This window comes from Staurois parvus, unplaced genomic scaffold, assembly GCF_062004578.1.
Source record: "Staurois parvus isolate SC_StPar_1 unplaced genomic scaffold, SC_StPar_1.0 ptg000164l, whole genome shotgun sequence".
Classification (NCBI taxonomy): Eukaryota; Metazoa; Chordata; class Amphibia; order Anura; family Ranidae; genus Staurois; species Staurois parvus.
In genome coordinates, this window is record NW_028317960.1 from 475,788 (window position 1) to 492,375 (window position 16,588).

General features: G+C 47.4%; 1 protein-coding gene across 1 annotated transcript; it reads left to right on the forward strand.

The window, feature by feature from the left end:
• Positions 1 to 1,135: 1,135 nt before the first annotated feature.
• Positions 1,136 to 16,336, forward strand: LOC149462957 (asialoglycoprotein receptor 1-like). Its single transcript, XM_089676114.1, has 6 exons — positions 1,136 to 1,184; positions 4,305 to 4,415; positions 13,078 to 13,137; positions 15,141 to 15,292; positions 15,547 to 15,653; positions 15,867 to 16,336. Exons 1-6 carry the CDS (start codon positions 1,136 to 1,138, stop codon positions 16,012 to 16,014), a joined length of 627 nt encoding a protein of 208 aa, XP_089532240.1. The 3' UTR covers positions 16,015 to 16,336.
• Positions 16,337 to 16,588: the final 252 nt, after the last annotated feature.

Here is a 16,588-nt window from a genome sequence, read left to right on the forward strand (position 1 = left end):
AGTAGTTTTTTACTTCTATCAGTGTCCTGCAGAGCACTGGTTAAAGCTTGCACATGCATCCCCCCGCGCCAAAAAACAAACAACTCTCTAGCAATACACACCAAACAGAGCATGTGAAGAGTGACTCCTAGAGCTCTGTACTATTGGCAAGTTGATTTGGGACAGTAAAAGAAGGGGAGGATCAGCGGACAGGATCAAACAGCCTCTTTACACAATGCAGAGGATGGACCCCTTAGGTCCCACAGTGAGTATAACAAGTATGCTTTTCCGCATCTACAGACTGATTGTATGTTGGGGGTTTAGTATCACCTTAAGGTCTTCATGTTACATAGATTAAATATTATATCATAGAGAACGTTGTTATCATGGAAAGAACATATTCCAAGACTTTATTATTATTTTTTTTAAAATTTTCAGAAAACACACAAAACAATGCCTGGGTGAAAAAATGTTTTTTCCCCCAATGTTTCTGTTTTTTCCCCCCATTTTCTCCAATGGCCGAGCATGCTGCATTCATAGTAAAAGAACGATGAAATCCGACATCCGCTCTGGGATTGTTGGGCTCCTATCTGACATGTGTGGATGGATGGTGGGAGGAGTTTCCTGAGTGGAGAGTAGACATCGCTCTCACAGAGCTCCATTATATCTGACTCTTTACGTCTGGAGGAAAAGAAATGTCATCTCCAAACACGGAAAGGTTTCTTCACAGTAAGAGTTGTGAGAATGTGGAATAGACCCCCTCCAGAGTTGGTTGTGGCCAGCTCAGTGGATTGCTGTAGGAAAGTCCTGGATTCTTTCTTGGATACACAGAATATAACTGGATATAACATTTATAGGGAAAGGTGATCCAGGGAATATCTGATTGCCTCTCGGGGGGTCAGGAAGGAATGTTTCCCTGCAGGAGGAGACTGGATCGTGCTTTGCTGGGTTTTTTGCCTTCCTCTGGATCAACTGTGAGTGTAGGATTATAACTTTTTTTATGGTTGAACTGGATGGACTTTTGTCTTTTTTCAGCCAGACTAACTATGTAACTATGAATGACATGACGTGATATCCTCTCCGGAACCTACAGGGCTGATATGAAGGTCTCTCTTCCTCTATAGATCAACGTTGTGATAATAATCTATATATCAATATGAGTGACCTTCCTGTACAGAGGAGGAAGAATACAGAGAAGGCCGAAGGTAAGTTATTGATTGATGATTTCTTCCAGGTACTTATATAGCGCCGTCGGTTCACGCTGCACTTTACATATACTGATCACATTCACCGGCCACTTACAGGTCCACCTGGTCAATGGCTCGGTAACACAGATTGCTAATCAGCCAATCACAAGGCAGCAAACGGTGTGAGCTGGCGTAGAGAGCAAAATCTTTTTTTTTTCTTTTTTCAGGTCGTCAGCAGTGTGCATCGTGATTGATGTTGGAGCTGCTTCTGGGGGCTTTTTTAAATTGTTTTGTAACTTTTTACACTACACTTTTTTTTTGGGGGGGAATGAGCAGCATTACCATGTACCCCATACTCATTCACATGGGGGGGGCTGGACTTGTTAATGGAGGCTTCCCGATCCCGATGAGCCCACCGAAGGGGGTCCAACCCGGTACTAGCAAGGTGGACCTAATAAAGTGGCCGGTGAGTGTATATTGTACATTCCCATCAGTTCCTGACCTTCAAGGGGCGCACAATCTGAGGTCCCTAACTCACATTCATACACACACATACTAGGGACAATTTATACAGGAGCCAATCCACCTACCAGCATGTCTTTGGAGTGTAGGATGAAACCAGAGTACTAGGAGGAAACTCACACAGGCACAGGGAGACCATGCAAACTCCAAGCAGGTGGCGCTGTCGTTGGGATTTGAGCTAACGACCGAGTACTGCCAAGTGAAGTGCTAACCATTTAGCCACTGTGCTGCCCATTATAATTACACAGTTATGACGAGGGCTATCCTCTTCATCCATTATAGACAGCTGAGGACCCGAGTGACCATTTATAGGACACATGTCTACTAATACTAATACTGCAATACTGGATCTATAAACCAAATCAGCCAATCAGATATCACCTCTTACTGTGTTTGTTTAGCGGTAATAAAAGCCAGCATCTCATTGGCTGCCATGCTTCAGTATAAATATCACACCAAAACATGATATGTGATGGAGGTTATTTACTAAAACTGACGAGTGCAAAATCTGGTGCACCTCTGTATGGAAGCCAATCAACTTCCAGGTTTTATTGACAAAGCCTAATAGAACAAGCTGAAGTTAGAAGCTGATTGGCTTACATGCACAGCTGCACAAGATTCCAGTTTTAGTAAATCCCCCCTTTATACTGCATGATATAATATAATGACATACACTGTATTGCCCCAAGTATTGGTTGGCCGGCCTTTCCACATACATGACCTTTAATGCCCCCCCCCAGTCTTAGTCCTTAGGGTTCAATATTAAGTTGGCCCCGCCCTTTCCCTGCACATGGCCTTTAATGGCCCCCCCAGTCTTAGTTCGTAGGGTTCAATATTGAGTTGGCCCCGCCCTTTCCCCGCACATGGCCTTTAATGACCCCCCCAGTCTTAGTCCGTAGGGTTCAATATTGAGTTGGCCCCGCCCTTTCCCCGCACATGACCTTTAATGGCCACCCCAGTCTTAGTCCGTAGGGTTCAATATTGAGTTGGCCCCGCCCTTTCCCCGCACATGACCTTTAATGGCCCCCCCAGTCTTAGTCCGTAGGGTTCAATATTGAGTTGGCCCCGCCCTTTCCCCGCACATGACCTTTAATGGCCCCCCCAGTCTTAGTCCATAGGGTTCAATATTGAGTTGGCCCCAGCCTTTCCACGCACATGACCTTTAATGGCCTCCCAGTCTTAGTGCGTAGGGTTCAATATTGAGTTGGCCCCGCCCTTTTCAGCTATAACAGCTTCAACTCTTCTGGGAAGGCCGTCCACAAGGTTTAGGAGGGTGTCTATGGGAAGGTTGGACCATTCTTCCAGAAGCACATTTGTCAGGTCAGGCACTGATGTCGGGGGAGGAGGCCTGGCTCACAGTCTCCCCTCTAATTCATCCCAAAGGTGTTTTATGGGGTTGAGGTCAGGACTCTGTGCAGGACAGTCAAGTTCCTCCACCCCAAAGTGGCTCCTCCACGTCTTTATGGACCTTGCTTTGTGCATTGGTGGGCAGTCATGTTGGAACAGGAAGGGGCCATCCCCAAACTCTTCCCACAAAGTTGGGAGCATGAAATTGTCCAAAATGTGGCCTTAAGAGTTCCCTTCACTGGAACGAGGGGGCCAAGCCCAACCCCTGAAAATAACCCCCCACTATAATCCCCCCTCCACCAAACTTTACACTTGGCACAATGCAGTCAGGCAAGTACTATTCTCATGCCAAACGTAGACATGTCCATCAGACTGCCAGACAGAGAGACGTGATTGGTCACTCCAGAGAACATGTCTCCACTGCTCTAGAGTGCAGTGGCGGCGTGCTTTACTCCACGGTATCCAACGCTTTGCATTGCACTTGATGATGGAAGGCTTGGATGCAGCTACTCGGCCATGGAAACCCATTCCATGAAGCTCTCTACGCACTGTTGTTGGGCTCATCTGAAGGCCACACCAAGTTTGGAGGTCTTTAGCTATTGACTCTGCAGACAGTTGGCGACTTCTGCGCACTGTGCGCTTCAGCATGCGCTGACCCCGCCCTGTCATGTGACGTGGCCTACCACTTGGTGGCTGAGTGGCTGTTGTTCCCAGTTGCTTCCAGTTTGTTATAATCCCACTAACAGTTGAGCGTGGAATATTTAGTAGCCAGGAAATGTCACGGATGGACTTATTGCCTAGGTGGCCACCTATCACGGGACCACGCTTGGAGTCACTGAGCTCCTGAGAGCGACCCATTCTTTCACCAATGTTTGTAGAAGCCGTCTGCATGCCTAGGGGCTTGATGGTATACACCTGTGGCCATGGAGGGGATTGGAGCACCTGAATCACATGATATGGAGGGGATTGGAACACCTGAATCACATGATATGGAGGGGATTGGAACACCTAAATCATGTGATATGGAGGGGATTGGAACACCTGAATCACATGATATGGAGGGGATTGGAACACATGATCACATGACTGGGAGGGCGGGGACAATACTTTTGGCAATATAGCGTCTATGAAATAACATGGTGTGATAGAGATATATAACACAGATGATCCGGGATGAATATAAAATGTCTTTATGTGAGATAAGAATTCTGGAGGATTATTACACCGGCTGATACACGCAGGCTCTTTCACTATCTTCTCTGTCTATAGTGATTCCAGCTGCCAGGAGAACACAATACCGGAAGATACTGACCCTGGTGGGCCTCCTAATACTGGCCTTCATTGCTTTGGTCATCTTCTCCTGTCTTCTGTTCAAATACTGTGAGTATCTCTAATATTATTATCAGTTATGTTCTTTTTGTTTTTACATCAAACAAAAAGAAAGAGCGATAGTGAAAAAAAGTGTGCTTTGGTTTTAGACATTAAATCACATGTCTGAAATACACGTTGGTTTCAGACATTGCATCTTGGGGGGTTTCATTTAGATTTGTATTTATTGTTAAAGGCATCTTTAAAGAATTGGGATGTTTAACCTCCCTGGCGGTATTCCCGAGTGTAGCTCGGGGTAAAATGTCTGTACCAAGAGCGGTAACCCCCCCCCCCCCGAGCTACACTCGGGCTTACCATGCGGCGTTGCTCAGGGGGTTCCTGCAGCGCTTACCTTGTCCTTCGCTCCCGCGATGTGTCCCCTGCAGCATCCCCGGCCATCTCCTCCGGCCGATGCCGGCATCCGGCTTCCGTGTTCCGGTCCCTGTGACGTCGGGACGTACGGGCGCCAGAACCGGCGGGAAATTTGAAATTTAAAAAAAATGAATTTTTTTTTTAAATGATTATTACATAGTATAACATTCCTGTATCAACCCATTTCACATACATTTTGTCCCGAGTGCTTTGTCCGGCGCCCTGCCTGCATTTTTACCGTTCTTTCTGCCTGGAAACTTATAAAAGTCCATGGCGTCCAAAAAGCGTCCCTTTAGGTCAGACGCGGTTTTAGACCGGCTAGAGAACAGCGATAGAAAATCAGAACCACTTGCAGAATTGAGTGATAATGATTTGTGGGGGAAATTCCTCATCAGACACTGAAAACGATTCTGCGACTGAGCTCAGCGATGTGCCAACTTGGCGCTATATTTCACATTTCAGTGTTTTTGGTTTGATTATATTATTGAATTACATTTATTATTATATTATTATTTTTATGATTATTTATTCTATTATAAATTATGATTTCGTGTTTCAAGTTTTATCCTCCCCGGGATGTTTACTAGACTCTTGTTCGGACAGATTTCAGTGAGTTATTCCTAAAAATTACAGCCTACACTAAAAAACTACATATTTCCATGCAAAAAATGTACCGCTTTCAGCACCAAAAATAATCATACCGCCAGGGAGGTTAAAGAGCAGCATTAACTTGTCAGCCATTTGCTGTCTGGTCATTGATAAATGGCCCGGCTGATGCATCCTGAGGGTGGAAGAGCATATAGATATATATAATGTCTTCTGCTCCCGCTCCTTGTGAACAGTCTGTAGGGTACACAGTGGTGTGCCATGTGATCACTGCGCCCTTTGTGGACACTGGCCCTGTACCATGTGATCACTGTGATCAATTACAGCAATCACAAATGTAAGCAAAGGCTGCCACCCCTCTGTTTCTTCTTACACATGATTCCCCTGTTGGAGGAAACAGAGCGTTCCCAACTGTCATTGCAATCTGCGAGTTCTGTAGTCAACCAGAGTCATGAACATTTCCCCATGTTGGGTGCCATGAAACCAGTGAAGCCAGCCAGTGTCCCTGATCAGTAGCCACAAAAGTTCCATTGCCACTAAATGAGTTCAGCCAGCCACCGTGTACCTGATTGCTAACCACACCAGTCCCAGTGTCACTAAACCATCGCAGCCAGCCACAGTGTCCCAGATCTCTATCCATATCAGTCCCAGTGTTATCAGTGCAGCAACAGTGTCCCTGACCAGCCACACCATTCATAGTGTCAGCAGACCACCAGACCAGTGCAGCCAGCCAATGTCCCTGATTGCTGTCATGCCCATGTCAGTGATGAGAGACCATCGCAGCCAGCCACAGTGTCCCAGATCTCTATCCATATCAGTCCCAGTATTATCAGTGCAGCAACAGTGTCCCTGACTTCTAGCCACACCATTCATAGTGTCAGCAGACCACCAGACCAGTGCAGCCAGCCAGTGTCCCCTGATTGCTGTCATGCCGATGTCAACGCAGCCAGCCAGTGTCCTGGAGCTCTAGCCATGTCAGTCCCAGTGTTATCAGTGCAGCAACAGTGTCCCTGACTGCCAGCCACACCATTCATAGTGTCACCAGACCAGTGCAGCCAGCCAGTGTCCCTGATTGCTGTGATGCCCATGTCAGTGATGACAGACCAGTGCAGCCAGCAACAGTGTTCCCAATTGCTGCCAGACCAGTGAAGGTTTCCCCAGCCCAGTGAAAGCCAGCAACAGTGTTCCTAATCGTTAGCTACGCCTGTCAAAGTTTTGCCATACCAGTGTGGGCCAACATTCTTAATCACCTCCACACCATTTCTAGGGTCACCAGACCAGTGCAGCCAGCAACAGTATTCCTGATCGCAGCCACAATTTCACTAGGCCAGCAAAAGCCAACAACAGACAAACCACCAGCTGAGCCCAAAACATAGGATGTATAGGCTGAAACAAAAGTCTATAAATGTCCAAATGAATGATCAGATGTCCCAGTGATGGTATGCAGACCAAAGGTGGCAATGAAAAAATGGTCCCTGTGAAGGAATGGCCACGTATAAGAAAATACTTTCCACATGAACTGGTATCACTAACAGTACACCAAGCAGTCCTGAGGAATGTAGGAACAGTCAAATTCCAATTCAGAAAAGAAACCTGTGGAAAGCAATGGTTCAAAAACCACCACCTCTAATTCGGAGGATGAAAGAGTCCCTACTAAAAGAGTCCGGCGTACTGAACATCCTGCAGCAGGGAAGCACCAGCAGTGCGCTATTTCCTGGTGAAGTGGCAAGCACAAGCAGGGCCATTTTAATGCATGATCACCCCTGGGCATTGTCCAGGGGCCCCAGGTGCATGGGAGGTCCATGATAATCTTGCATTACATTACACTTGCCAACTGTCCTGGATTTTCCGGGATAGTCATGCTTTTTACTAAGCTGTTCTGGTGGCCATGTCCCAGACAGCGTCCCAGGATCTGGGCTAAGGGGACAGTAGCAGCCTGTCACTGGTCTACATCTACAATTGAAATGACATCTTCCCCATGTACTTTGCCCTCCTTTCCCCGCTGTTCTGTGCCATTTGTGTTGATTAGTCTTTGATTTACGGCATGTTTTCTAATTGTTTAAAACCGAAAGTACTAATACATATATGTATATATTCTAACAACTATTTATATTTTCATTCTTGAGAGTAGGTGCATACATTGGGGCATTACTTTGCCCAAGGCCCATGATGCTACGAAGACGGCCCTGAGCACAAGTAGTGGAGTGTTACATCATCAGACTAAAAGTATTAGGGCCCAAACTAGTGTCCCAGAAGCACTTTCAAATCCTGACCCTGGCCTGTTTCTCGACTTTGTTTTTTGCCTGCTGCCTGGACCAATTCTTTGGCTATTAGTTGACCATGTCTCTGCCTGCTGCCTGACCTGGCCCTGGTCCAGTTTTAAACCATGTTTCTACCTGCTGCCTCAACCAATTTTTGCCTGATCACATCTCTGCCTGGCACCAGTACTGACCCATTTGCATGTTCCACTTACTATGTTCCTGCGAGACACCAGTCCCATCCATCATCTGTGGACAACTGTCAGGAATGGACTTGCCAATAGTGGTGGGACTCACCTGCCTTGTGGGCTGCAGTGCCAGGGCTGGCCAGCGGGTGCTCTCAGCGACCAGAGGTTCACTTCGGCAATTAGCCATCACCTGGGGCTGATTGCAGGTGGTGTATTTAAGGGATGGCCAGACCTGCAGTCTGTGCCTTGGTGTGTGTTTTTCCATGGGCCCTGTATCTTGTAACCTGCATTCCTGTTCCTGTTTCTGCCTGACTTGTTGCCGACCCTGCCTGATCCTGACCTCTGCTGACTTCTCCTCTTTGATCCCTGGCTTGTGACCCTGACCATTCTCTGCCTGACCCCCTGTACCTACCTGTCCGTTAGTTGCTGTACCCGGCTCGTGACCTGACTACTCTCCGCCTGCTCCTCCTGTACCTACCTGCCCGAGAGTTATCGACCCGGCCTGCCTGACTACGTTGTGCTCTATATGTGTATGTACCTGTGTATCTATATCAGTTTAGGTTTGGGTTTGTTTCACCTTGTTGTATGTATTTGTGTTACCACAGTATTTAAGAGGGAACAGGGTCCAGGGAACAGGTGCTTATGTGGGTTTTAGAAATAGGTTTAGCAACCTTGCCTATAGGAGCAGGGTTGAATAAGGGTAGTGTTGAGTGTACCTGTGGACATGGGGTGTTAAGTGGGGGGGGGATATCTGTAAAGTGGAGATCACAAATTGAATAAATCACAGGGGGTGGGGTTCCAGGAAGACATCTTTGGACACCCTCCCAGAACTAGAGAGCCACGCTGTGGCTATAGCACAGTACTAAAGTGGTTAAAGGTGCTGTCATAGTCTCAAGTTCTTAATGCAGGGATGTCAATACTGTACTATGCTTTTCAGCAAGGAACAGTTACCACTTATCTCCAGGTTCACCTGAGGAGCCCCTTTGGTAGAACACCCATTCATCAGTTGTAAATGATTCCATTCTTTTTGAGTCATTTTCTCAAATCCTTCCTAATGAGGGGAGGCAGACCATCTCTCACTTGAATGAGGTTACAGTAGAGCTTGGGGCACCTGCATCATTGACTCCAAAGGTTTCAGACCCCTGGCATAGAGTTGGATTACTTCTCCATCTGCTGAGTTAATTCCTATGCAGATATTTAATGTCCATGGGGTCTCCTTGATCTTCATCATGTCTCTGTTTACAACTCCAGATCAATATTTCAGGCTGAAGTGAAATCTGGACAGAGCAACTAACCACTGATACCCTTGTGCATCCAGCTTGGCAATTGTGAGATAGTACCACTTCTCTTTATTGACTCTTGAGGTTTCTAGGCCTTTTGGTTTGTCTGGACTGATTTGGAGGCTCCAAACCATCTTTCTCTCTTTCATTTCTCAGGGGCTTTTTGAAGGGTCAGGATAGCTTGGCAAATCCCTTCACAAATCTTTGGTAGCAGGAAAGAGTCCCAAGACAATATTTGGTAACCCTTTGGGGCCTTGGTCTTGGCTTCAACACTATCTCCAACAGCCCCTTTTTGATCTTCTAGCATCTTTTAAAGACAAAGATGTCATCTGGATACACCAACACCCAGATCAGATTCATGTCTCCCATGATCTGCTGCATCAGACACTGGATATTTGCAGAGGTTCTCCCCCCTCCTGTTGCTTTCCTCCACCGGGAGAGTCGAGCTACCAGCCAGCATATCCGCTTGTAGCCAGAGACCAAATGAAATCCGGGATCGGCTTTCATCAGGTCCCCATAGCGGTAAACCAGAAATGGTAAAGTGACATCACTACCAGTTTACCCGGATGTCATTGGCACCATTAAAAAAAAGACTTTTAAAAATACCAATCTCTCTGTTTTTGAATGCTTTTAAGTTTAGAGGAGGGATTTGGGGTCTTTTTGACACCAGATCCCTCATAAAGAGTACCTGTCATGTGCCTGTTGTTGTCCCAAGAGATGTTTACATTTTTTGTGAAAGCAATAACAAAGATAAAAAAATAAAGGAACAGTGTAAAAATAATAAAATAAATGAATAATTAAAAGTGGCCTCATCCCCCCATGCTAGTGTGCAATGGCGAATGCATGCTTTGGTCCCGCAAGCACGGAGACAGCAATCGTCCCACACATGTGAGGTATTGCCGCAAAAGTCAGATCATGAGCAGTAATTCTAGCCTCAGACCTCCTCTGTAAATCTAAAGTGGTGACCTGTAAAGGCTTTGAAAGTGTTGCCTATAGTAACAGTTATACTGTGAGTCACTGTTGTATGGCATGTGCAATCTTAAAATGTGACACGTTTGGTATTTATTCATCTTTTATATTTAAAAAAAAAAATCGGGTTATGTATTGTGTTTAAAAAACGGCTGCACGATATTAAAAAAATGGCAAAATCAGCAATTGATTCTCTAGGGCCTTTGCTGTAAAATAAATATAATGTTGGGGGTTCTAAGAAATTTTCTAGCAAAAAAAAAAAAAAACTGTTAAATGTGAACAAAAATGCCAGCAAAATCCAGGACTACAAGTAGTTAAAGTGTTACTAAACCCAGGACCCCGCATTCACTATATCCGCTCTCCCCGGACCCCGCATTCACTATATCCGCTCTCCCCGAACCCCGCATTCACTATATCCGCTCTCCCCGGACCCGGCATTCACTATATCCGCTCTCCCCGGACCCCGCATTCACTATATCCGCTCTCCCCGGACCCAGCATTCACTATATCCGCTCTCCCCGGACCCCGCATTCACTATATCCGCTCTCCCTGGACCCTGCATTCACTATATCCGCTCTCCCCGGACCCAGCATTCACTATATCCGCTCTCCCCGGACCCCGCATTCACTATATCCGCTCTCCCCGGACCCCGCATTCACTATATCCGCTCTCCCCGGACCCCGCATTCACTATATCCGCTCTCCCCGGACCCCGCATTCACTATATCCGCTCTCCCCGGACCCCGCATTCACTATATCTGCTATCCCCAGACCCTGCATTCACTATATCCGCTCTCCCCAGACCCCGCATTCACTGTATCCGCTCTCCCCGGACCCTGCATTCACTATATCCGCTCTCCCTGGACCCCGCAGTCACTATATCCGATCTCCCCGGACCCCGCAGTCACTATATCCGATCTCCCCGGACCCCGCATTCACTATATCCGCTCTCCCCGGACCCCGCATTCACTATATCCGCTCTCCCCGGACCCGGCATTCACTATATCCGCTCTCCCCGGACCCCGCATTCACTATATCCGCTCTCCTCGGACCCCGCAGTCACTATATCCGATCTCCCCGGACCCCGCATTCACTATATCCGCTCTCCCCGGACCCCACATTCACTATATCCGATCTCTCAGGACCCCGCATTCACTATATCCGCTCTCCCCGGACCCCTCATGCACTATATCCGCTCTCCCCGGACCCCGCATTCACTATATCCGCTCTCCCCGGACCCCGCATTCACTATATCCGCTCTCCCCGGACCCCGCATTCACTATATCCGCTCTCCCTGGACCCTGCATTCACTATATCCGCTCTCCCCGGACCCAGCATTCACTATATCCGCTCTCCCCGGACCCCGCATTCACTATATCCGCTCTCCCCGGACCCCGCATTCACTATATCCGCTCTCCCCGGACCCCGCATTCACTATATCCGCTCTCCCCGGACCCCGCATTCACTATATCCGCTCTCCCCGGACCCCGCATTCACTATATCTGCTATCCCCAGACCCTGCATTCACTATATCCGCTCTCCCCAGACCCCGCATTCACTGTATCCGCTCTCCCCGGACCCCTCATTCACTATATCCGCTCTCCCCGGACCCCGCATTCACTATATCCGCTCTCCCCGGACCCGGCATTCACTATATCCGCTCTCCCCGGACCCCGCATTCACTATATCCGCTCTCCTCGGACCCCGCAGTCACTATATCTGCTATCCCCAGACCCTGCATTCACTATATCCGCTCTCCCCAGACCCCGCATTCACTGTATCCGCTCTCCCCGGACCCCTCATTCACTATATCCGCTCTCCCCGGACCCCGCATTCACTATATCCGCTCTCCCCGGACCCGGCATTCACTATATCCGCTCTCCCCGGACCCCGCATTCACTATATCCGCTCTCCTCGGACCCCGCAGTCACTATATCCGATCTCCCCGGACCCCGCATTCACTATATCCGCTCTCCCCGGACCCCGCATTCACTATATCCGATCTCTCAGGACCCCGCATTCACTATATCCGCTCTCCCCGGACCCCTCATGCACTATATCCGCTCTCCCCGGACCCCGCATTCACTATATCCGCTCTCCCCGGACCCCGCATTCACTATACCCGCTCTCCCCGGACCCCGCATTCACTATATCCGCTCTCCCCGGACCCCGTATTCACTATATCCGCTCTCCCCGGACCCCGCATTCACTATATCCGCTCTCCCCGGACCCCGCATTCACTATATCCGCTCTCCCCGGACCCCGCATTCACTATATCCGCTCTCCCCGGACCCCGCATTCACTATATCCGCTCTCCCCGGACCCCGCATTCACTATATCCGCTCTCCCCGGACCCCGCATTCACTATATCCTCTCTCCCCGGACCCCGCATTCACTATATCCGCTCTCCCCGGACCCCGCATTCACTATATCCGCTCTCCGCGGACCCCGCATTCACTATATCCGCTCTCCCCGGACCCCGCATTCACTATATCCGCTCTCCGCGGACCCCGCATTCACTATATCCGCTCTCCCCGGACCCCGCATTCACTATATCCGCTCTCCCCGGACCCCGCATTCACTATATCCGCTCTCCCCGGACCCCGCATTCACTATATCCGCTCTCCCTGGACTCTACATTCACTATATCCGCTCTCCCCGGACCCCGCATTCACTATATCCACTCTCCCCAGACCCCGCATTCACTATATCCGCTCTCCCTGGACTCTGCATTCATTATATCCGCTCTCCCCGGACCCTGCATTCACTATATCCGCTCTCCCCGGACCCCGCATTCACTATATCCTCTCTCCCCGGACCCCCCATTCACTATATCCGCTTTCCCTGGACCCCGCATTCACCCCTTTGATTCTCTAGGGCTTCTGCTGTAAAAGAAATATAATTTTGGACCCTGCATTCACTATAATGTTGCACAATTGACACTATCTGCTCTCTCTGTTAATAACCTGATTTTCTCATTAATATTGGCTTCCTTCTCACAGTTTCAATCATAATGGGCAAAATCACAGAGACGGAGCGTAATTCATCGGATGAAGCCATTGGTAATGATGTACAGCTCATTGTATGTTAGAATGGATTTGATGGCTATTATAGAATTCTCCTGTCCACATTCTGTTTCCAGTCCATTTATTGACCTGCAAAGAACTGAGTTCTTTCCGAAACATGTAGACAATTCAGCAGCTCTGGTTAGTGATAGAAAATATTTGGAAAAGCAGTTTATTAAATTACAGAAAATCCTTCATCTAAACATGTTCCATGCTAAAAAAAAAGAAAAGGAAAGTAGATGACATCACACACCTTTCTGGGTGGGATTCATCTGTTTCTAGTTTCATTTGCTGTCCAGGACACTGCCGCTGCCTGCCGCTGGAGTCTACATGGGTCAGATGGGGTACAGGGTGTGAGTTCTGTGTTCTGACCCACAATTCAGTTCTACATTCTCAGAGATGTCGACAACCGAGTGTGACAAGAGGACAAAAACTCCAACTGTTCTTCTGGTAGAGCAGAGAATGGAGTTTGACCCATGGGGAGGGCGAGGAGATAACAAGAGAGAGATGTACACTCGCAGGCCACTTTATTAGGTCCACCTGTTCCATTGCTTGGTAACACAAATTGCTAATCAGCCAATCACACGGCAGCAACTCAATGCATTTAGGCATCTAGAAGTGGTGAAGATGACTTGCTGAAGTTGAAACCGAGCATCAGAATGGGGAAGAACATGGCATTATTGTTGGTGCCAGACGTGCTGGTCTGAGTATTTCAAACACTGCTGATCTCCTGGGATTTTCATGCACAACCATCTCTAGGGTTTACAAAGAATGGTCCAAAAAAGAGAAAATATCTAGTGAGTGGCAGTTGTGTAGAGGAAAATGCCTTGTTGATATCAGAGGTCAGAGGAGAATGGGCAGACTGGTTTTGAATGATAGAAAGGCAACAGCAACTCAAATAACCACTCGTTACAACCAAGGTATGTAGAATACAATCTTTGAACATACAACACGTCCTACCTTGAAGCAGATGGGCTACAGCAGCAGAAGACCACACCGAGTGCCACTCCTGTCTGCTAAGAACAGGAACCAGAGGCTACAATTCGCACAGGATCACCAAAAATGGACAATAGAAGATTGGAAAAACATTGCCTGGTCTGATGAGTCTGGATTTCAGCTGCGACATTCAGATGGTAGGGTCAGAATTCTGTGTAAACAACATCCAAGCATGGATCCATCCTGCCTTGTATCAATGGTTCAGGCTGGTGGTGGTGGTGGTGTCATGGTGTGGAGGATCCATCCTGCCTTGTATCAATGGTTCAGGCTGGTGGTGGTGGTGGTGTCATGGTGTGGAGGATCCATCCTGCCTTGTATCAATGGTTCAGGCTGGTGGTGGTGGTGGTGTCATGGTGTGGAGGATCCATCCTGCCTTGTATCAATGGTTCAGGCTGGTGGTGGTGTCATGGTGTGGTGGATCCATCCTGCCTTGTATCAATGGTTCAGGCTGGTGGTGGTGTCATGGTGTGGTGGATCCATCCTGCCTTGTATCAATGGTTCAGGCTGGTGGTGGTGTCATGGTGTGGTGGATCCATCCTGCCTTGTATCAATGGTTCAGGCTGGTGGTGGAATAATGGTGTGGGGGAGATTTTACTGGCACACTTTGGGCCCCTTAGTACCAACTTAGCTTTGTTTAAATGCCATTGAGAGTATTAGATGGGTTGGTTTCTGATGGGTTGTTGTCCGTTTTGGGTGGATGGGGTGCTGATGGTTTGTTGGGAGTGATGGATAGATGCATGGACAGATGAGGTGCCAATATGTTGCTAGCAGTGTTTGGTGTATGAGGTTCTGCAAGCATTAGAGATAATTTGCAGCCATAAACACTTGTGAAGGTTGTTTGATGGTCTTAGAGAAGGTACAGAACACAAGAGGTAGTATTCCTGTTGGGCTGGGGTCCAATTTGGATCAGTCTAGGTAGGTGACAATGTCAGATGTGCTGAGATATGTGCTGCTGTCAGTTCCAATACCAAATAACTACAACATTGTCTCTCTCTTTCCCTAAGGCTCTACTGGTCCATTGTGTGAGGTGGGCTGGAAACACTATAACTTCAGCTGCTACTATATTTCCCCACGTAAGCAGTCATGGGAGAGTGCGAAGAAAGACTGCGAGACAAAGAAGGCTCATTTGGTGGTCATTAATGGCGAGGAAGAAAATGTGAGAATTCCTAAAGCCCCATATGACCTGCCTGTACCTCCTCCCTACAACTGACTCTTGGGTGTGCCATGGTGGGAGGACTTCCTGTAGATTTTGCAAAGGAGTATGGTCTAATTTTCATAGGCTGATCTCCAGGGGTACATACCATAGCAAGTAATGGGCCATACCATATCTCCTAGGAAGGAATATGTCAGAGCTACACTGTAAACGTAGACATAACCACTGTGTCATTATCTATTTTTTGTCTTTTTAAGAAATTTCTTCATGATCTTTCACAATATTGGTCCACATGGATCGGTCTTACAGATGCGGATGGATCTTGGAAATGGGTGGATGGGACTTCTTATAATGCTACTCCAAAGTAAGACCCTGACCCATCCCCCACCAGTTATTAGATTCCTTCTGACTTTGCTCTATAAACAATGGTCTCATTGTTTGTCACCTGTGTTTGTCTAACCTTTTAGGTTTGTGTTTTGATAGTTCTCTTTAAGTTAATAAGCCCTTTAGGACTTCTTCTCTATGTTGGTCTTGTCATCTGTTCTGGCCCAGTCACTATTTCCCTTGGTTCCTGTAGGTTCTGGCAGCCTGGTCAGCCTGATAATTGGTTCGGTCATGGTCTTGGAGGAGGAGAAGATTGCGCTCATCTGAAAAGGCCAAGTGGTTGGAACGATGCTCCTTGTTCCCATAGCTTACCATACATCTGTAAGAAGAAAATGCCTTGACCTGCGGAACAGGAGAACTCCTGATATCTTCATCCCCTAATTGCTTCTTCTCGGCTTCACTACAGTTATTACAACTTGCTAATAAAATTTCAAAGTGATCCTGCAGGACACGATGGGACCTGTAGATCCTGAAGAGCACCTCTGCGTGTCCAATCACAATACAGTAATGTGGAGAGGGATTCTTGTCATATGTGATGTTCAGCAGAAGCAAATCGATTTCACCTTCTAGATATCAGAGAGTGGATGTGAGCTCCTCAGGGGCGGGGATTTTTCTTAGCCTACCTTTCTTCCATTATTTGTATGAAAATGTGTTCTGTGTGGATAATCAGTATTAATAAATTCATATAGATAATGGATTACTAACTGGTCAGTCTCTGTGAAGAGCTGCATGTCCTGTATATATACTGTGTATATATATATATATATATATATATATATATATATATATATATATAGTTGTGCTCAAAAGTTTGCATACCCTGGCAGAAAATTGTAAAATTTTGTCATTGATATTGAAAATATGACTGATCATGCCATAAAATGCTCTTTTATTGAAGGATGATGATGATCATAT

What these genes read in the sequence shown, in the direction of transcription:
- LOC149462957 (XM_089676114.1), top strand. Translation starts at nt 1,136, where the DNA reads ATGAGTGACCTTCCTGTACAGAGGAGGAAGAATACAGAGAAGGCCGAA. An exon ending in TTCATCGGATGAAGCCATTG is followed by an intron (nt 13,138 to 15,140) that starts GTAATGATGTAC and finishes TCTTTCCCTAAG; the next exon opens with GCTCTACTGGTCCATTGTGT. An exon ending in TTAATGGCGAGGAAGAAAAT is followed by an intron (nt 15,293 to 15,546) that starts GTGAGAATTCCT and finishes TGTCTTTTTAAG; the next exon opens with AAATTTCTTCATGATCTTTC.